A 17,902-nucleotide genomic window follows, 5' to 3' on the forward strand; every position below is an offset into this window, starting at 1 on the left:
AGTGTTCACTTACTGGGCCAGAGAGGTTCATTGCCATTGCATAACTAATGGTCACATCATTGTACATGGGTACAAATGCTGTTAAGTTCCAGCCCTAACTTTCTGCAGTAAATTTAATGGATAAGTAATGTGTAAATCCAACAAACTCATAAATATCTGGAGGTTGAAGGCTTGATGCTGTTTGTGCGATGCTAACTGTGGAGAGCTGTAAATCAACCAGCAGGTTCTGGAGATTCACAACATTATGACTTAATCCTCAGCACTTTCTGTTTGATTTGCCTATCCATAATGGTATCTATTATTAACACAGCATTATTTTGGCAACAAGATCTGGCCCAATATGTTTACAATTAATTGCGTAGCTAACTGAAGCCCAATTGGATGCTTATTATTTTCCTCATGACATGACCATAGTTTGTAATGTGAGGACTAATTTAAATACAGTTGTAGTGTAACCACGAACAAGTCATAATTCATAATCACAAATCCTATTGTCTTTCCTATTGATTTTGTATGGGTCCATCATGATTTTATTGCCTTAAGTTTCAGGCCACTTGGTGCTGCCTGGCCTTTCCATTTCCCCGCACAGACGGGGCGACATTGCTATCCAGAGTTGAAGTTCCCTCGGAACTGCCACTAAGATACACAGCTACTGCTTCTGTTTCCATTCCACACCATTACCTGTAGCTGTTGACCTCATCCCAGCAACGGCCCCTGTTCTGGCAGGGACTGGAGAGGCACTCATTGGTGTCAATTTCACAGCGAGCTCCTTCAAATCCTGAAATGAAAGATGAGACGGCACGGATCAGAGAGCTGTAGTCCCCGGTGTGAGCAACAGCCTCAATCATAACAATGGCCCCAGTGGGCACAATCTTAATGGAGCGAGTAACCCCAGTCGCCGATCTTATCGCTCAAGCTTCAAACACCAGAGAAGAGGTGGATTGACTTGAAATGAGGAAACATTTTGCCCACTAAATCTGTACAAGAGAGGCAGAGAGAGAAAGGAGAAAAAAACTTCGAAAAAATGTTTTTGCTATCATCGAGGAGATCCTGCTATACTTAAAGTCACAACACTCCTGAATTTGAAAATTCTGATCCTTGTTTCCAAACATCTCCCTGGCCTTTGAAATCAACTCCAGTGCTACAACCCTGTGAGATATGTGCATTCCCAAATTCTGGCTTCTCGCATTTTACCCATTTTTATTACTCCACCCAGGGCAGAATTTTAAGAATCGGTGGGGGCGGGGCAGTAAAATGCAGCAAGCCTTTCAAAAGTCCATTGACTTCGGCAGGACCGTAGAATCCGGCCAGCGTAAAATTCTGCCCCATAGGTGGGCATGCCTTCAGTTGCCAATGCCCTAGGCTCTAAAATTCCCTCCCTAAATCTCTCCACCCATTCAACTCTCTCTTCTCGTTTAAGACTTTTTTTAAAGCCTACTTCTTTGACCAAGCTTCATGTCACCTGCCCAATAGCTCCTTTTTGTAGCTCATTGTCAAAAGTTAGTTTCAATACATTCCTAGTCATGCAATCATAGGCATAGAAATATTACAGCATAAAAGGAGGCCATTTGGTATATCAAGTCCAAGCTGGCTCTCAGTAATCCAGTCACTCCCAGTGCCCTGCTCTATCCCTGTGAGTTTATTTCTTTCAAATGCTCATCCAATTTCCTTTTGAAATCACTCATTGTCTTTGCTTCCACCACACTTTTAGGTACCAAGTTCCAGGTCATTATCACTTGCTGTGTCAAAAAGTCCTTTCTCATGTACACTTGCATCTCTTGCCCAAAACCTTATATTTGTTTTCTCCAATCCTTGGACCATCAGCGAAAGGAAACAGCTTTTTCTGGTCTACCTTATCTGAACCTGCCATGATCTTTTACATCTCTATTGGTCACCCCTCAATCTCCCTTGATCCAAGCAGAAAAACTCCAGTTTCTTCAATCTAACTTTGTAACTAAAATTCCTCATGCTGATAAATAACTGAAACACCTTAGGACATTTTACTACATTAAAGGTGCTATATAAATGCAAGTTGTTGAATTTAGAAAAATATTGTCCAAAGTCGACATTGTTCAGTCTCTACTGTTGCAAGTATGGGTCAGGATTTTCCAGTTGCTGGGCGGGCTTGGCGGGAGCGGGCCGGGGCAGTCATGGAGCCAACCGCTGCTCGTGTGGGTTGCGAGTGGAGCACTACCTGTGCGGGTGGGGGGAGGAGGGAGAGTCGGGTCCAGTGCTATTTTGTCCATGCGCATGAAAGAGAGCTTCAAACTCCCTGCGGCACGGAGCTGCTTCAGGGAGATTGAAGTGCTTTTTAAAAAAATATATAAGGACACTAAAAATTTAATGAAACATGTCCCCTCATGTGACTGTGTCACATGAGATGGGGCATGTTTTTACTTTCAAAATAAAGTTTTTATTTCATTAGTATTTACTTGAGGAAACCTCATCCCGCTTGTGGATGAGGTTTCCTAAAAAATATAAAGGCCGCTTGGCCTTTTTGTCTGCCCGTCAACCGTAAGGTTGGACAGGCAGCATAAAATTCAACTTAATTATCCCGTGAATGGCCTTAATAGGTCCTTTAATTATCGGTGGGTGCATAGCCGACTCTTGCGGGTGTCCGCCAAACGTATTGTTGCATGTGTTCGTGAAGACGCACGTCTGACATTCACATGCATCATTTTACGTTCCAATGTGTTGGGCATGTGCCCACATGCCAAACTTAAAATTCTGCCTATGAAGTGCCTATATTTTTGATACATTAATCATGTTAATTATGTTAACTGCCGGGAACACTAATTACTTTGTTGGTTCTGCAATTTTACTAAAGGGAATAGCCTTAATTTTAAAATAATTAATTAAAATGAACTGATTAAAGGTTTCGCAATATTTGACACCTGGATGTAAAGATGTAATGAAGTATGCACTAAGGGAAAAAGAACACAGATTCTAACTATGGAATGCTTCTTTGGAAATTTATTGGCCTCACAACTTGATGGGAGCAGAGCTTCAGCAATGGTTTACTGGCTTGCTCGCTCCCAGCTTCATTCCCTCATGTGTGGAAACTTTGATGTTACACTTCGCTTTTATATCCATGGGCTAGGGAGGGACCAAAAAATAAAAATTCATCAGATGGTCCAGCTTCTGATCGCTATCCTATGGCTGCCACTGGGAATTGTGCACGTATGTGAGAGGATGCCAAGAGGGGGCAGGAATTGACTCAGCCTGTGACTTCCTTCACTCCCTGGATAAACAGCTGGTCGACACTCACTGTTTAGGCTCAGGCATGTAAATAAGTTGTGACTGGCAACCATCACAGTGGAGCTTTACCTTGGAGAGTCAGCGCCTTGATGGGTGAAAGGGAAAGAGATGGCTGGGGTGGCGGAATGGGGGTGGGGGGGGCGGTGATGTCTGTGAGTTGAGGATGGAGTTTGGGAGGGGGAAGTGGAGAAAATAATTAAGGGACTGAATCCATTTTTAAATAATAAACTAAGACAATCATTTAAATGAATATTTTGTCAACATTTTAAAGTGGAGATGTGGAGAAATTATTTTACTCAGTGAGTTATCATAATCTGTCTGAAAGGGTAGTGGAAGCCGATTCAATAGTAGTTTTCAAAAGGGAATTGGATAAATACTTGTAGGGGAGAAAATTTACAAGGGAAATGATGATAGCTCTTTCAAAGAGCAGCACAGATATAATGGGCTGAAAGGCCTCTTCTGTGCTGTATGATTCCATACCTCTCTGTTCTCAGTGTAAAATGCACCTCTTTCAGTGATGTGATGATTTCTGATGTCTTCACAGGTTTCTATTTTTAAATATCTTAAACCCTCAGAAACTGAAATCTGAACTTCATCCAACACAGGCATTTTGATGTAAAGCAGCAATGATTAAAGATTGAAAAAAAAATGCAAAAGGCTTAGGCAGGAGTTCCACAATCTAATTTCTTGAGGAAATGAAATTGTATTAGACCAGCATCTCGAACAGCATGCCAGCAGCTCTATTATTCAGAAAGAAATAATTATATCATGTGAATTTGAAAGGAATATGGATTGCTTGTGTCTGTTTCCAATCATCTCCTCGATCCCAATCTACTCCAAGAAACAAATGAATGACAGAATAAATTAGAGACAATGTCCTTATCGCAGGTTTCTGCGCCAACCATTAATTCCCACCTACATGTTTTTGCATAGTCAGGAGGCAGAGTGATGCTAATAGCTGTGTCTTGACACTGCTAAAGCAAGGGGGAATATAAAATTTATAAGCTTGTAAACAAATCACATCCAAACTGCAATGTGATGCATGGCACCAAACTGTACAAACTCCAAAGTGAAACAACCATTGAACTACAAGTGCTTGCTGTCGGAATTATCTCGGTTAAATACGGGCAAAGTTTCCTCCTGACAGAGTCACCGACCTTTGGACTTGCTGCTCGTCCGGTAGGTGCAGGTTCCCTGAAAGTGTTCAAGAGGAGGTTGATACTGCAACATGCAATAGGTAGGTGGGATGTTGGGTGGTGTAACTCGTGGACACTTTCCTAGAATTCAGCTTTGATCGAAGATTGGGGGTCTGAGAAGAACTTCCGCCATTGTCTTCCCTTGAATTGGCTGAGAGATTTTTTCTTTCCATATCTATTTTGTTTGTAGCTTCTCACAGGACGTGTTGGTGGCTGATGTGCACACAGGTTTGTGATGATTCTGTTATATATTGCTGTATTATCTGGAAGTATCTGTAAAGAACTATTGTTGTAAGTGTTCCAGGGAGCCACATTTCACGGCTACACTAGACACTGATGCATACAGAACTAGTTCAATCTGGTCCTTCTTTGTACCAGGCCATATAGCAAGATTAAAGAAAGAGGTTCTGATCTTTCCAAGCGTAAAGTGTGATTACTAAAAACATCTGGGAACCAAAATACAACACATAGCAGATTAGTTGCACCATTACTCGATGATCCAGTTGTTTCTTAGAATCACAGAATGATATAGCAAAGCAGAAGGCCTGTGCACTCTCTTTGAAACAGCAATCCAATTCATGCCATTCTCCTGCATTTTCCCCAAAGCCCTGCAACTACACCACCTGTCCACCTTCATATATTTATCCAATTTAATTTTACAAGTTATTATTGAATATGATTCCATCACTCTTTCAGCCAGTGCATTTCAGATCACAACAACTTGTTGAGTCAAGAAGCTTTCTCTTCATTCCTCCCTGGCTTATTTACCAATGACCTTAAGTTTGTATCCCACCCATCCGTGAAAATATTTCCTCTTTATTTAGCTCCTTATTGAGAGAACTGTCTCAAAGACTAGTCAAGCTACAGCCTGGCATAGTCAAACTCACGGAATCATATCTGACAGATTATGTCCCCAACGCCACCATCACCATCCCTGCATTTGTCCTGTCTCACCAGCATGACAAGCCCAGCAGAGGTGGTGGTGCAGTGGGGTACAGTCAGAATCGAGTTGCACTGGGAATCCTCAACATCAACTCTGTATCCCATAAAGTTTCATGGCATCAGGTCAAATCTGGGCAAGTAAATCTCCTGATGATTTCTTTTTTATTCATTCAAGGGATGTGGGCTTCATTGGCTAGGCCAGCATCTATTGCCCATCGCTCATTGCCCTTGAGAAGGTGAGCTGCCTTCTTGAACTGCTGCAGTCCCTGTGGTGTAGGTACACCCACAGTGCTGTTAGGGAGGGAGTTCCAGGATTTTGACCTAGCGACAGTGAAGGAACGGCAATATATTTCCAAGTCAGGATGGTGAGTCACTTGGAGGGGAACTTCCAGGTGGTGGTGTTCCCATGTATCTGCAGCCTTTGACCTTCTAGATGATAGCGGTCGTGGGTTTGGAAGGTGCTGTCTAAGAAGCCTTGGTGAGTTTCTGTAGTGCATCTTGCAGATGGTACACACTATTGCCACTGTGTTTCGGTGGAGAAGGAAGAGAATCTTCACGGGCCAATCAAGCAGGCTGCTTTGTCCTGGATGGTGTCAAGCTTCTTGAGTGTTGTGGGAGCTGCACTCACCCAGGAAAGTGGAGAGTATTCCATCACACTCCTGGCTTATACCATGTAGATGGTGGACAGGCTTTGGGGAGTCAGGAGGATTCCTAGCCCCTGACCTGCTCTTGTAGCCACAATATTTATATGGCTAATCTGGTTCAGTTTACCACATACTGTACCAGCCCCACCCTCAGCTGATGAATCAGTGCTCTTCTATGTTGAACACCACCTAGAGAAGCATGAAGTATGGCAAGGACGCAGAATGTTTTCTGGTTGGGGGACTTCAATGTTCATCACCAAGTGTGGCTCAGTAGCACCACCGCAGACCAAGCTGGCTGAGTCCTAAAGGACATAGCTGCTAGACTGGGTCTGCGGCGGGTGGTGAGGGAACCAACACGAGGGAAAAACATAACTGACCTTATGCTTACCAACCTACCTGCTGCCCATGCATCTGTCCATGACAGTTTCAGGATGAATGAACACCGCACAGTCCTTTTGGAGTTGAAGTCCCAACTCCACATTGAGTATGCCCTCCATTGTGTTGTGTGGCACTACCACCATGCACTGGGATAGATTTCTAACAGATCTAGCAACCACAGACTGGGCAACCAGTAGGGTCATCAGCAGCAGCATAATTGCACACATCCACAATCTGTAACCTCATGGCCCGTCATATCCCCCACTCTACCATTACCATCAAGCCAGGGATCAACCTTGGTTCAACGACGAGTATAGGACGGCATGCCAGGAGCAGAGCCTAAAAATGAGGCATCAACCTGGTGAAGCTACAACACAGGACTACTTGCATGCCAAACATCATAAGCAGCAACTGATAGAGCTAAGCGATTCCACAACCAATGAATCAGATCTAAGCTCTGCAGTTCTGCCAAATCCAATTGTGAATGGTGGTGGACAATTAAACAACTCGCTGGAGGGGGAGGCTCCACAAATATTGCCATTCTTAAGCAAGGAGTCAGGAGGACTAAAAGGGGTCATGAAAAGTCACTGGCAACCAGGATTAAGGAAAATCCCAAGGCTTTTTATACATATGTAAAGAGCAAGAGGATAGCCAGGGAAAGGGTGGGCCCACTCAGGGACAGAGGTGGGAATCTGTGTGTGGAGCCAGAAGAAATTGGAGAGATATTGAATGAATACTTCTCCTCACTATTCACCAAAGAAAAGGACTTAGCGGTCGATTTGTCTAGGAAAGAGTGTGTAGATAGCCTGGATCATGTTGAGATCAAAAAAGGAGGTGTTAGGCATCTTGAAGAATATTAAGGTGGATAAGTCCCCAGGGCCAGATGGGATCTACCCCAGAGTACTGAGGGAGGAGATTGCTGGGGCCTTGACAGAAATCTTTGTATTCTCACTGGCTACGGGTGAGGTCCCAGACGACTGGAGAATGGCCAATGTTGTTCCATTGTTTAAGAAGGGTAGCAGGGATAATCCAGGAAATTACAGGCCAGTGAGCCTTACATCAGTGGTAGGGAAATTATTGGAGAAGATTCCTCATGACAGGATTTTCTACCATATGGAAGCAAATGGGCGTATTAGTGAGAGGCATGGTTTTGTGAAGGGGAGGTCGTGTCTCACTAACTTGATCGAGTTTTTCGAGGAAGTGACAAAGATGATCAATGATGGAAGGACCGTGGATGTTATTTCCATGGATTTCAATAAGGCCTTTGACAAGGTCCCTCATGGCAGACTGGTACAGAAGGCAAAGTTGCACGGGATCAGAGGTGAGCTGGCAGGATGGATACAGAATTGGCTTGGTCATAGAAGACAGAAGGTAGCAGTGGAAGGGTGCTTTTTTGAATGGAGAGCTGTGACTAGTGGAGTTCTGCAGGGATCAGTGCTGGAACCTTTGCTGTTTGTGGTATACATAAATGATTTGGAGGAAAATGTAACTGGGCTAATTAGTAAGTTTGCAGACGACACCAAGGTTGGAGGAGTTGCAGATAGTGAAGAGGATTGTCAAAGGATACAACGGGATATAGATCGGTTGGAGACTTGGGCGGAGAAATGGCAGATAGAGTTTAATCTGGACAAATGCGAGGTAATGCATTTTGGAAGGTCTAATGCAGGCAGGAATTACACAGTAAATGGTAGAACCCTTAAATGCATCGACGGGCATAAGGATCTGGGTGTACAGGTCCACAGGTCACTGAAAGTGGCAACGCAGGTGGATAAGGTAGTCAGGAAGGCATATGGCATGCTTGCCTTCATTGGCAGGGGTATTGAGTATAAAAGCCGGGAAGTCATGCTGCAGCTGTATGGAACCTTGGTTAGGCCACACTTGGAATATTGCGTGCAATTCTGGTCGCCACATTACCAGAAGGATATGGAGACATTGGAGAGGTTGCAGAGGAGGTTTACCAGGATGCTGCCTGGTCTGGAGGTTATTAGCTATGAGGAGAGCTTGGAGAAACTCGGATTGTTCTCACTACAGCGACGGAGAATGAGGGGGAACTTGATAGAAGTTTACAAAATTATGATGGCATGGACAGAGTAGATAGTCAGAAGCTTTTTCCCAGGGTGGAAGAGTCGATTACTAGGGGACATAGATTTAAGGTGAGAGGAGAAAACTATAAAGGTGATGTGCAGGGCAACTTTTTTACGCAGAGGGTATTGAGTGTCTGGAATTCACTGCCAGAGGAGGTGGTGGAAGCAGGTACAATAGTGGTGTTTAAGAGACAGCTTGACAAATACATGAATAGGATGGGAGTAGAGGGATACAGACCCCACAAAATGTTTTAGTTGACGGGCAATATGATCAGCGCAGGCTTGGAGGGCCGAAGGGCCTGTTCCTGTGCTGTACTTTGTTCTTTTTTCTATTCTCAATGATGGGGGAGCCCAGCACATCAGTGCAATAGAAAAGGTTGAAGCATTTACAACAATCTTCAGCCAGAAGTGTTGAGTGGATGATCCATCTTGGCCTGCTCCAGAGGTCCCCAGCATCAGAGATGCCAGTATTTAGCAAATTTGATTCACTCCACATGATATCAAGAAACAGCTGACGGCACTGGATACTGTAAAGGCTATGGGCCCTGACAATATTCCACCAATAGTACTGAAAACCTGTCCTCCAGAACTTGTGGTGCCCCTAGCCAAGCTGTTCCAGTACAGCTACAACACTGACATCTACCCGATTATGTGGAAAATTGCCCAGGTATGTCCTGTACATAAAAAGCAGGACAAATCCAACCCGGCCAATTACCACCCGATCAGTCTACTCTTGATCATCAGTAAAGTGATGGAAGAGGTCATCAGCAGTGCTATCAAGCATTGCTTAGCAATAACTTGCTCACTGACGCCCAGTTTGGGTTCCACCAGGGCCACTCAGCTCCTGACTTCATTACACCTTGGTTCAAACATGGGCAAAAGAGCTGAGCTCCAGAGGTGAGGTGGGAGTGACTGCCATTCACATCAAGGTAGCATTTGACCGAGTGTGACATCAAGGAGTCTTAGCAAAACTGGAGTTAACAGGAAACAGGGAAAACTCTCCACTGGTTGGAGTCAAACCTAGCAGAAAGGAAGATGGTTGTAGTTGTTGGAGGACAACTCAGTTCCAGGACATCACTGCAGGAGTTCCTCAGGGTAGTGTCCTAGGCCCAACCATCTTTAGCTGCTTCATCAATGACCTTCCTTCCATCATAAGGTCGGAAGTGGAGATGTTCGCTGATGATTGACAATGTTCAGCACCATTCACGACTCCTCTGGTACTGAAGCAGCCCATGTCCAAATGCAGCAAGACCTGGACAATATCCAGGCTTGGGCTAAGAAGTGGCAAGTAACATTGATGCCACACAATGACCATCTCCAACAAGACAGAATCCAACCATTCACCTCCTGACATTCAATGGCATTATCTTCACTGAGTACCACACTCTCCTGGAAGTTACCTTTGATCAGAAACTGAACCAGTCATATAAATACTGTCCATACAAGAGCAGGTCAGAAGCTAGGAATCCCACAGTGAGTAACTCACCTCCTGACTCCCCAAAGCCTGTCCACCATCTACAAGGCACAAGTCAGGAGTGTGATATAATATTACTTAAATGGAGAATGACTGCAGAATTCTGCAGTGCAGAGGGATCTAGGTATTCTAGTGCCTGAGTCACAAAAACTTAGTATGCAGGTACAGCAAGTAATTAAGAAGGCTAATGGAATGCTATCCTTCAATACAGGAGGGATTGAACATAAAAGTAAGGATGTTATGCCTCAGTTATACAGGGCATTGAAGAGACCACATCTCGAATACTGTGTACAGTTTTGGTCTTATTTATGGAAGGATGTAAATGCGCTAGGGGCAGTTCAGAGGAGGTTTACTAGATTGATACCTGGAATGTGCAGGTTGTCTTATGAGGAAAGGCTAGACTGACTGGGCTCGTTTCCACTGGGGCTTAGAAGAGTGAGGGGTGACTTGATATGAGATACTTGAATGGTCTTGACAAGGTGTACGCGAAAAATATGCTTCCTCTTGTGGGTGAGTCCAGAATTGTTTTAAAATTCAGGGTTGCCCTTTTAGGATAGAGATGAGGAGATTTTTTTTCTCTCAGAGGGTTGTACGACTTTGAAACTCTCTGCCTCAGAAGGCAGTGGAAGGAGGGTCATTGAATATTTTTGAGGCAAAGGTAGATAGATTCTTGTTAGGCAAGGGAATCAATGGTTATCAGTAGAAATGGGAATGTGGAACTTGAAACACAAAGCAGATTAGCCATGATCTTATTGAATGGCGGAGCAGGCTCGAGCAATGAATGGCCTACATGTGCTCCTATTTCATGTGTTCGAATGCTCATATAGTCTCCACTTGCCTGGATGAGTGCAGCTCCAACAACATTCAAGAAGCTCGACACCATCCAGGACAATCCAACTGGCTTGATTGGCCCCGCATCCACAAACTTTCACTCTCTCCACCACTAATGCACAGTGGCAACATGTGTACCATCTATAAGATGTACTGCAGGAGTTCACCAAGGTTTCTTAGACAGCACCTTCCAAACCCAGTACCACAACCATCTAGAATGACAACACCACCTGGAGGTTCCCCTCCAAGCCACTCACCATCCTGATTTGGAAATATATCACCGTTCCTTCACTGTCGCTGGGTCAAAATCCTGGAACTCCCTTCCTTACAGCACTGTGAGTGTACCGACACCACATGGACTGCAGCGGTTCAAGACAGCAGCTCACCACCACCTTGTCAAGGGCAACTAGGGATGGGCAGTAAATGCTGACCTAGCCAGTGATGACCACATCCCATGAATGAAGAAAAAGCTCCAACAAAAGATTTCACAATTTTGAACACGTTTATCAAATCTCCCCTTAACCTTCTCTAACCTGAAGAAAACAACCCCAATTTCTCCAATCTCTTCATGTAATTGCAGTTGCTCTTCCCTGGTGCAACTGTAGTGAAATAAAAACAGAAAGTGCTGGAAACACTCAGCACTTAAGCATCTGTGGAGGGAGAAACCAAGTTAACATTTCGAGTCAAATACGACTATTCCTAAGAACCCGGGAACAAGGTGAAAGTGACAGAAGGGGATCCCGCAAACATTGCGAGGTATATTTGACTCGAAACGTTAACTGTTTCTCCCTCCTCAGACCTGCTGCTGGACCTGCTGAGAGTCATATTCGACTCAAAGCGTTAGTTCTGATTCTCTGCTGCCAGGCCTGCTGAGTATTTCCAGCACTTTTCATTTTTATTTCAGATTTCCAGCATTAGCAGTGTTTTGCTTTTATTTTAGCTGCTATTCTATTGAATCTCCTCTGTACTCTATCTAGTTCTCATGACAATGTTCATAAAGTGTGGTGCCCAGAATTGAACACAACACTCCAGCTGAGGCCTATCCTGTGAACGATAAAGATGTAAGGTTCTTGCTTTTGTACCCTCTGCCTCTATCTGTAAAGCCAAGGGTACCGTATGCTTTTCGGCAGCATTCTCAACTTGTCTTGCCACCTTCAAAGGTTCGTGTAGGTAAATTCCCAGGGCACTGCTCATTTTCCCACTTTAAGATTATACCATTAAAACTAAATTCAAGTAAAGACTTGGAATCATTGTCTGAATTATGAATCCAGTAACATAACTACTACACTATAATACTACATAATTTTTCCACTGGACCCTGCTCAGATAACAGCTAAGACCCCACTCCTAATGCTTTAGACACCAAGGCTAGACTTTCTAGTACTGGTGGTTAAGCTCAAAGGTAATATGCAATTTTCCTTGGACAGCTCAATGGTATAGTTATTCCTTAGTCACACATACATCTTTGGATGTTTCTGCAGCCAGGTAGCTGATGGCAGATCAGAACAGTGCACTTCAGTAAAACTAAAAGGGAGATGGGCAATTAAGTATAAGCAGCAGAACAGGAAGCCGAGAATTTCTTATGACTTTGGTAATAACTCAAAGGTCATTGCTACTCATTGAAATCCTTAGCTGGGTGTAAAAGAGCAGGGGGTAGGGGGCAGGGGTGTGGGTGGGGTTGCAGCGGAGAAGGAACGGGAAGCATAAAAATATAGAAACATAGAAACTAGGAGCAGGAGTAGGCCATTTGGCCCTTTGAGCCTGCTCCGCTATTCATTATGATCAAGGCTGATCATCCAACTCAATAGCCTGCTCCCGCTTTCTCCCCATACCCTTTGATCCCTTTCGACCCAAAAGCTATATCTAACTCCTTCTTGAAAGCATACAATGTTTTGGTCTCAAGTACTTTCTGTGGTAACGAACTCCACAGGCTCACCACTCTCTGGGTGAAGAAATTTCTCCTCATCTCAGTCCTAAATGGTCTACCCCATATCCTCAGACTGTGACCCCTGGTTCTGGACTCCCCCACCATCGGGAACATCCTTCCTGCATCTACCCTGTCTAGTCCTGTTAGAATTTTATAGGTTTCTAAGAGATCCCCCCTCATTCTTCTGAACTTCAGCAAACATAATCCTAATCGACTCAATCTCTCCTCATATGTCAGTCCCGCGATCCCAGGAATCAGTTGGGTAAACCTTCGCTGCACTCCCTCTATAGTAAGTACATCCTTCCTCAGATAAGGAGACCAAAACTGCACACAATATTCCAGGTGTGGTCTCACCAAGGCCTTGTAAAATTGCAGCAAGACATCCCTGTTCCTGTACTCGAATCCTCTGGCTATGAAGGCCAACATACCATTTGCCTTCTTTACCGCCTGCTGCGCCTGCATGCTTACCTTCAGCGACTGGTGTACAAGAACTCCCAGGTCTCATTGCACATTCCCTTCTCTCAATTTATAGCCAATCAGATAATAATCTGCCTTCCTGTTTTTGCTACCAAAATGGATAACCTCACATTTATCCACATTATACTGCATCTGTCATGCATTTGCCCAGACACTCAGCTTGTCCAAATCACAGTGAAGCATCTTTGCATCCTCCTCACAGCTCACTCTCCCACCCAGTTTTGGGTCATTTGCAAATTTGGAGATATTACATTTAATTCCCTCATCTAAATCATTAATATATATTGTGAATAACTGGGGTCCCAGCACCGATCCCTGCGGTACCCCACTAGTCACTGCCTGCCATTTGGAAAAAGACCCGTTTATTCCTACTCTTTGTTTCCTGCCTGCCAACCAGTTTTCTATCCATCTCAATACACTACCCCAATCCCATGCGCTTTAATTTTACATGCCAATCTCTTATGTGGGAATTTGTCGAAAGCCTTCTGAAAGGCCAAATAAACCACATCCACTGGCTCCTCCTCATCAACTTTACTAGATATATCCTCGAAAAATTCAAGCAGATTTATTAAGCATGATTTCCCTTTCATAAATCCATGCTGACTCTGTCCGATCCTGCCACTGTCTTCCACGTGCTCAGCTATTAAATCTTTTATAATGGACTCTAGAATTTTCCCCACTACCGACGTCAGGCTGACTGGTCTATAATTCCCTGTTTTCTCTCTGCCTCCCTTTTTAAAGAGTGGGGTTACATTAGCTACCCTCCAATCTGTAGGAACTGTTCCAGAGTTTGTAGAATCTTGGAAGATGACCACCAATGCATCCACTATTTCTAGGGCCACTTCCTTAAGTACTCTGGGATGTAGATTATTAGGCCCCAGGATTTATCGGCCTTTAATCCCATCAATTTCCCCAACACCATTTCCCTAATAAAACTGATTTCTTTCAGTTCCTCCCTCTCACTAAACCCTCTGTTCCCCAACATTTCTGGTATGTTATTAGTGTCCTCCTTTGTGAAGACAGAACCAAAGTATGTATTTAGTTGGTCAGCCATTTCTTTGTTCCCCATTATAAGTGCCCCTGTTTCTGACTCTAAGGGACCTACATTTGTCTTCACCAATCTTTTTCTGTTCACATACCTATAGAAACTTATACAGTCAGTTTTTATGTTCCCTGCAAGCTTACTCTCGTACTCTATTGTCTCCTTCTTAATTAATCCTGTGGTCCTCCTTTGCTTAATTCTAAACTGCTCCCAATCCTCAGGTCTGTTGTTTTTTTCTGGCCAATTTGTACGTTTCTTCCTTGCATCTAATACTATCTCTAATTTCCCTTGTAAGCCATGATTTGGCCAACTTTCCTGTTTTACATTTGCACCAGACAGGAATAAACATTTGTTGCAATTCACCCATGTGCTCTTTGAATGTTTGCCATTGCCTATCCACCATCACCCCTTTAATTAACGATTCCCAATCAATCATAGGCAACTCGCGCCTCATACCATCGTAGTTTCCTTTATTAACATTCAGGACCCTTGTCTCAGAATCAACTATGTCACTCTCCATCTTGATGAAGAATTCTATCATATTATAGTCGCTCATCCCAAGAAGCCTCCCACAACTAGACTGCCAATTATTCCTTTCTCATTACACAATACCCAGTCGAGGATGGCCTGTTCTCTCGTTGGTTCCTCAATGTATTAGTCCAGAAAAACATCTTGTATACACTCCAGGAATTCCTTTTCTATGGTATTGTTACTAATTTGATTTGCCCAATCTATATGCATATTAAAGTCACCCATAATTACAGATGTTCCTTTATTTCGGGTGTCTTTAATTTCCTGCTTAATGCCATTCCCAACATCACCACTACAGTTTGGAGGTCTATACACAACCCCCACTAAAGTTTTGTGCCCCTTAGTGTTTCTCAGCTCTACCCATACAGATTCCACATCATCAAGGCTAATATCAACAAATGAAGAGGAGTATGAAAGGAAAGACCTTGCATTTATCTAGCATCTCACACAACATCAGAATGTCCAAAAGTGCTTTACAGCCTATGAAGCATTTTCTAAAGTGTCACCACTATGCTAATGCAAAAAAATGCAATTTATGCACAGCAAGGTCCCTCAAAGAGCAATATGATAATGACTAGATAATGTTCCTTTTTGGTGATGCAGGCTGATGGATAAGTGTTGGCAAATACCCTGGAATAACTCCCTGCTCCTCTTTGAAATAGAGCCAGGGAGGTCTTTTACATCCATCTGAGAGGATAGACGGGGCCTTGTTTTCACATCTCATCCAACAAACTGGTAGTAAGGTCCGACGTGAAATGAAATCTCCTTCCACCACCCCATCCTCCACACTCACCCCCTTCAAGGTCTCAACTAGGCAACATTAGGGAAGGCTGAAAATGGGTCCAGTGTTTTGGAAATGAGATAAAGAGCGGAGGAGAAGAAAACATCAATGAACTGACACTGCACACATCCAGCTCCAGGGCAAGGGAGATTCAGGCTTGACAGTGATGTTGCCCATGGTTGAATATTTCACCACCATTTGCTACCTCAACTCACACAAAAAGGCAGAACAGTTGTTGATGGCAGTATCTATAACAGAGGGAGGAGGGGGAACAGACCCAAACTGAGAAATAAAACATTGAGAAAATCTGACAACCTAGCTGACTTCAATCATATAAAGTACACTGGGCGAAATAGAGAAGGGCGTCCCTACACAAGCAAAACACAACTAAAAATATTTTTTTGAAAAGCTAAAACCCATGATGTGAGTGCCATGCCAAGATTTTTTTTTGATAATCTTTGAGTATGGGAGCTGGCAGACCCCATTGCGAGCCGCAGTGACCATATCTGGAACTCCAGCTCAGAATTGATGAGCTGGAGTCCGAGCTCCAGACGCTGCAGCACATACGGGAGGGGGAAATTTACCTGGATGCTTTGTTTCAGGAGGCGGTCACACCCGGTAGATTAAGTACCTCAAATTCGGTCAGTGGTCAGGGTCAGCAGGGTGTGACTGCAAGAGAGGCAGGTAGAGGAATCCTGTGTTCAGGAACAGAGGAACCTCAGCTCTTGACCTTGTCCAACAGGTACGAGGTACCTGCTCCCTGTGTGGATGAGGAACAGGGCTGTAGGGAGGATGAGCCAGCTGACCACGGCACCGTGGCACAGGAGGCCATTCAAGAGGGGGGAGCAAAAAGACAAGTGGTAGTTGTAGGGGATTCTATAATGAGGGGAATTGATAACATCCTTTGTAAGCAGGATCAAAAGTCCCGCATGGTATGTTGCCTGCCCGGTGCCAGGGTGAGGGACATCTCTGACCGGCTTGAAAGGATTTTGGAGAAGGAGGGGGAGGATCCAGTTGTTGTGGTCCATGTTGGGACAAGTAACATCAGTAAGACTAGGAAAGAGGACCAGTTTGGGGATTATCAGGAACTCGGAACTAAATTAAAGAACAGGTCCTCAAGGGTTATAATCTCCGGATTACTACCCGAGCCACGTGTAAATTGGCATAGGGACGCGAGAATAAGGGAAGTAAACACGTGGCTAAAGGAATGGTGCGGGAAAGAGGGTTCCATTTCATGGAGCACTGGCATCCGTATTGGAACAGGAGGGATCTTTATCGTTGGGACGGTCTCCACCTGAACCGATCTGGGACCAATGTTCTAGCGAAAAGGGTAAATAGGATGGTCAACAGGACTTTAAACTAGAAAGTGGGGGGGAAGGGAAGGGTAAAACTCCAAGAAGTATGACTAATGGGAAACAAAGCAGCAGGTTAACATGTGGGGGGGTGGATTCAACTTCGTGGAAAATTACGTAAAAACTGAAAAGGAAGGAGAGCCCAGGAGAGGCTATTAAAAATCTCCAGAACACAAAATAGGACAGAGCGGTTGGAAAGGGCTAGGAATCTAACTTCAAGCACATCAGATAAAGGGACAACAATGAGAAGGGGGATGGGAAATACAGGACTAAAGGTGTTGTATCTGAATGCACGCAGTATACGAAATAAGGTAAATGAGCTTGTGGCGCAGATTGAAATTGGCAGGTATGATGTGGTGGGCATCGCGGAGTCATGGCTGCAAGGGGATCAGGACTGGAAGCTAAATATCCAAGGATATGTATTCTATCGAAAAGATAGGCAGGTTGGCAGCGGGGGGTGGGGTTGCTTTGTTAGTAAGAAATGAAATTAAATCGATAACAAGAAACGACGTAGGGTCAGATGATGTAGAATCTGTGTGGGTAGAGCTGAGGAACTGCAAAGGTAAAAAAAACCATAATGGGAGTTATGTACAGTCCTCCGAACAGTAGTCAGGATGTGGGACACAAGATACACCAGGAGATAGAAAAGGTGTGTAAGATAGGCAAGGTTACATTGATCATGGGGGATTTCAATATGCAGGTAGACTGGGAAAATCAGGTTGGTAGTGGATCCCATGAAAAGGAATTGTGGAACGTCTACGAGATGGGTTTTTGGAGCAGCTTGTGGTGGAGCCCACTAGGGAACAGGCAATTCTAGATTTAGTGATGTGTAATGAGGCAGATTTGATAAGGGAGCTTAAGGTGAAGGAACCCTTAGGAAGAAGTGACCATAATATGATACAATTTACCCTGCAATTTGAGAGGAAAAAGCTGGAATCAGATGTAACGGTATTACAGTTGAATAAAGGCAACTACAGAGGCATGA

At 44.1% G+C, this 17,902-nt stretch overlaps 1 protein-coding gene across 1 annotated transcript in view; it reads right to left on the reverse strand.

Moving 5' to 3' along the window:
- Positions 1 to 17,902, reverse strand: part of LOC121277722 (versican core protein-like) — a 151,993-nt gene that overhangs the window by 65,123 nt on the left and 68,968 nt on the right. The window contains exon 4 of the mRNA XM_041187357.1: positions 682 to 778. Within this exon, the coding sequence (XP_041043291.1) occupies positions 682 to 778 (97 nt within the window). The remainder of the gene's footprint in view (positions 1 to 681; positions 779 to 17,902) is intronic.

This window comes from Carcharodon carcharias, chromosome 5, assembly GCF_017639515.1.
Source record: "Carcharodon carcharias isolate sCarCar2 chromosome 5, sCarCar2.pri, whole genome shotgun sequence".
In the NCBI taxonomy this organism is placed as follows: domain Eukaryota; kingdom Metazoa; phylum Chordata; class Chondrichthyes; order Lamniformes; family Lamnidae; genus Carcharodon; species Carcharodon carcharias.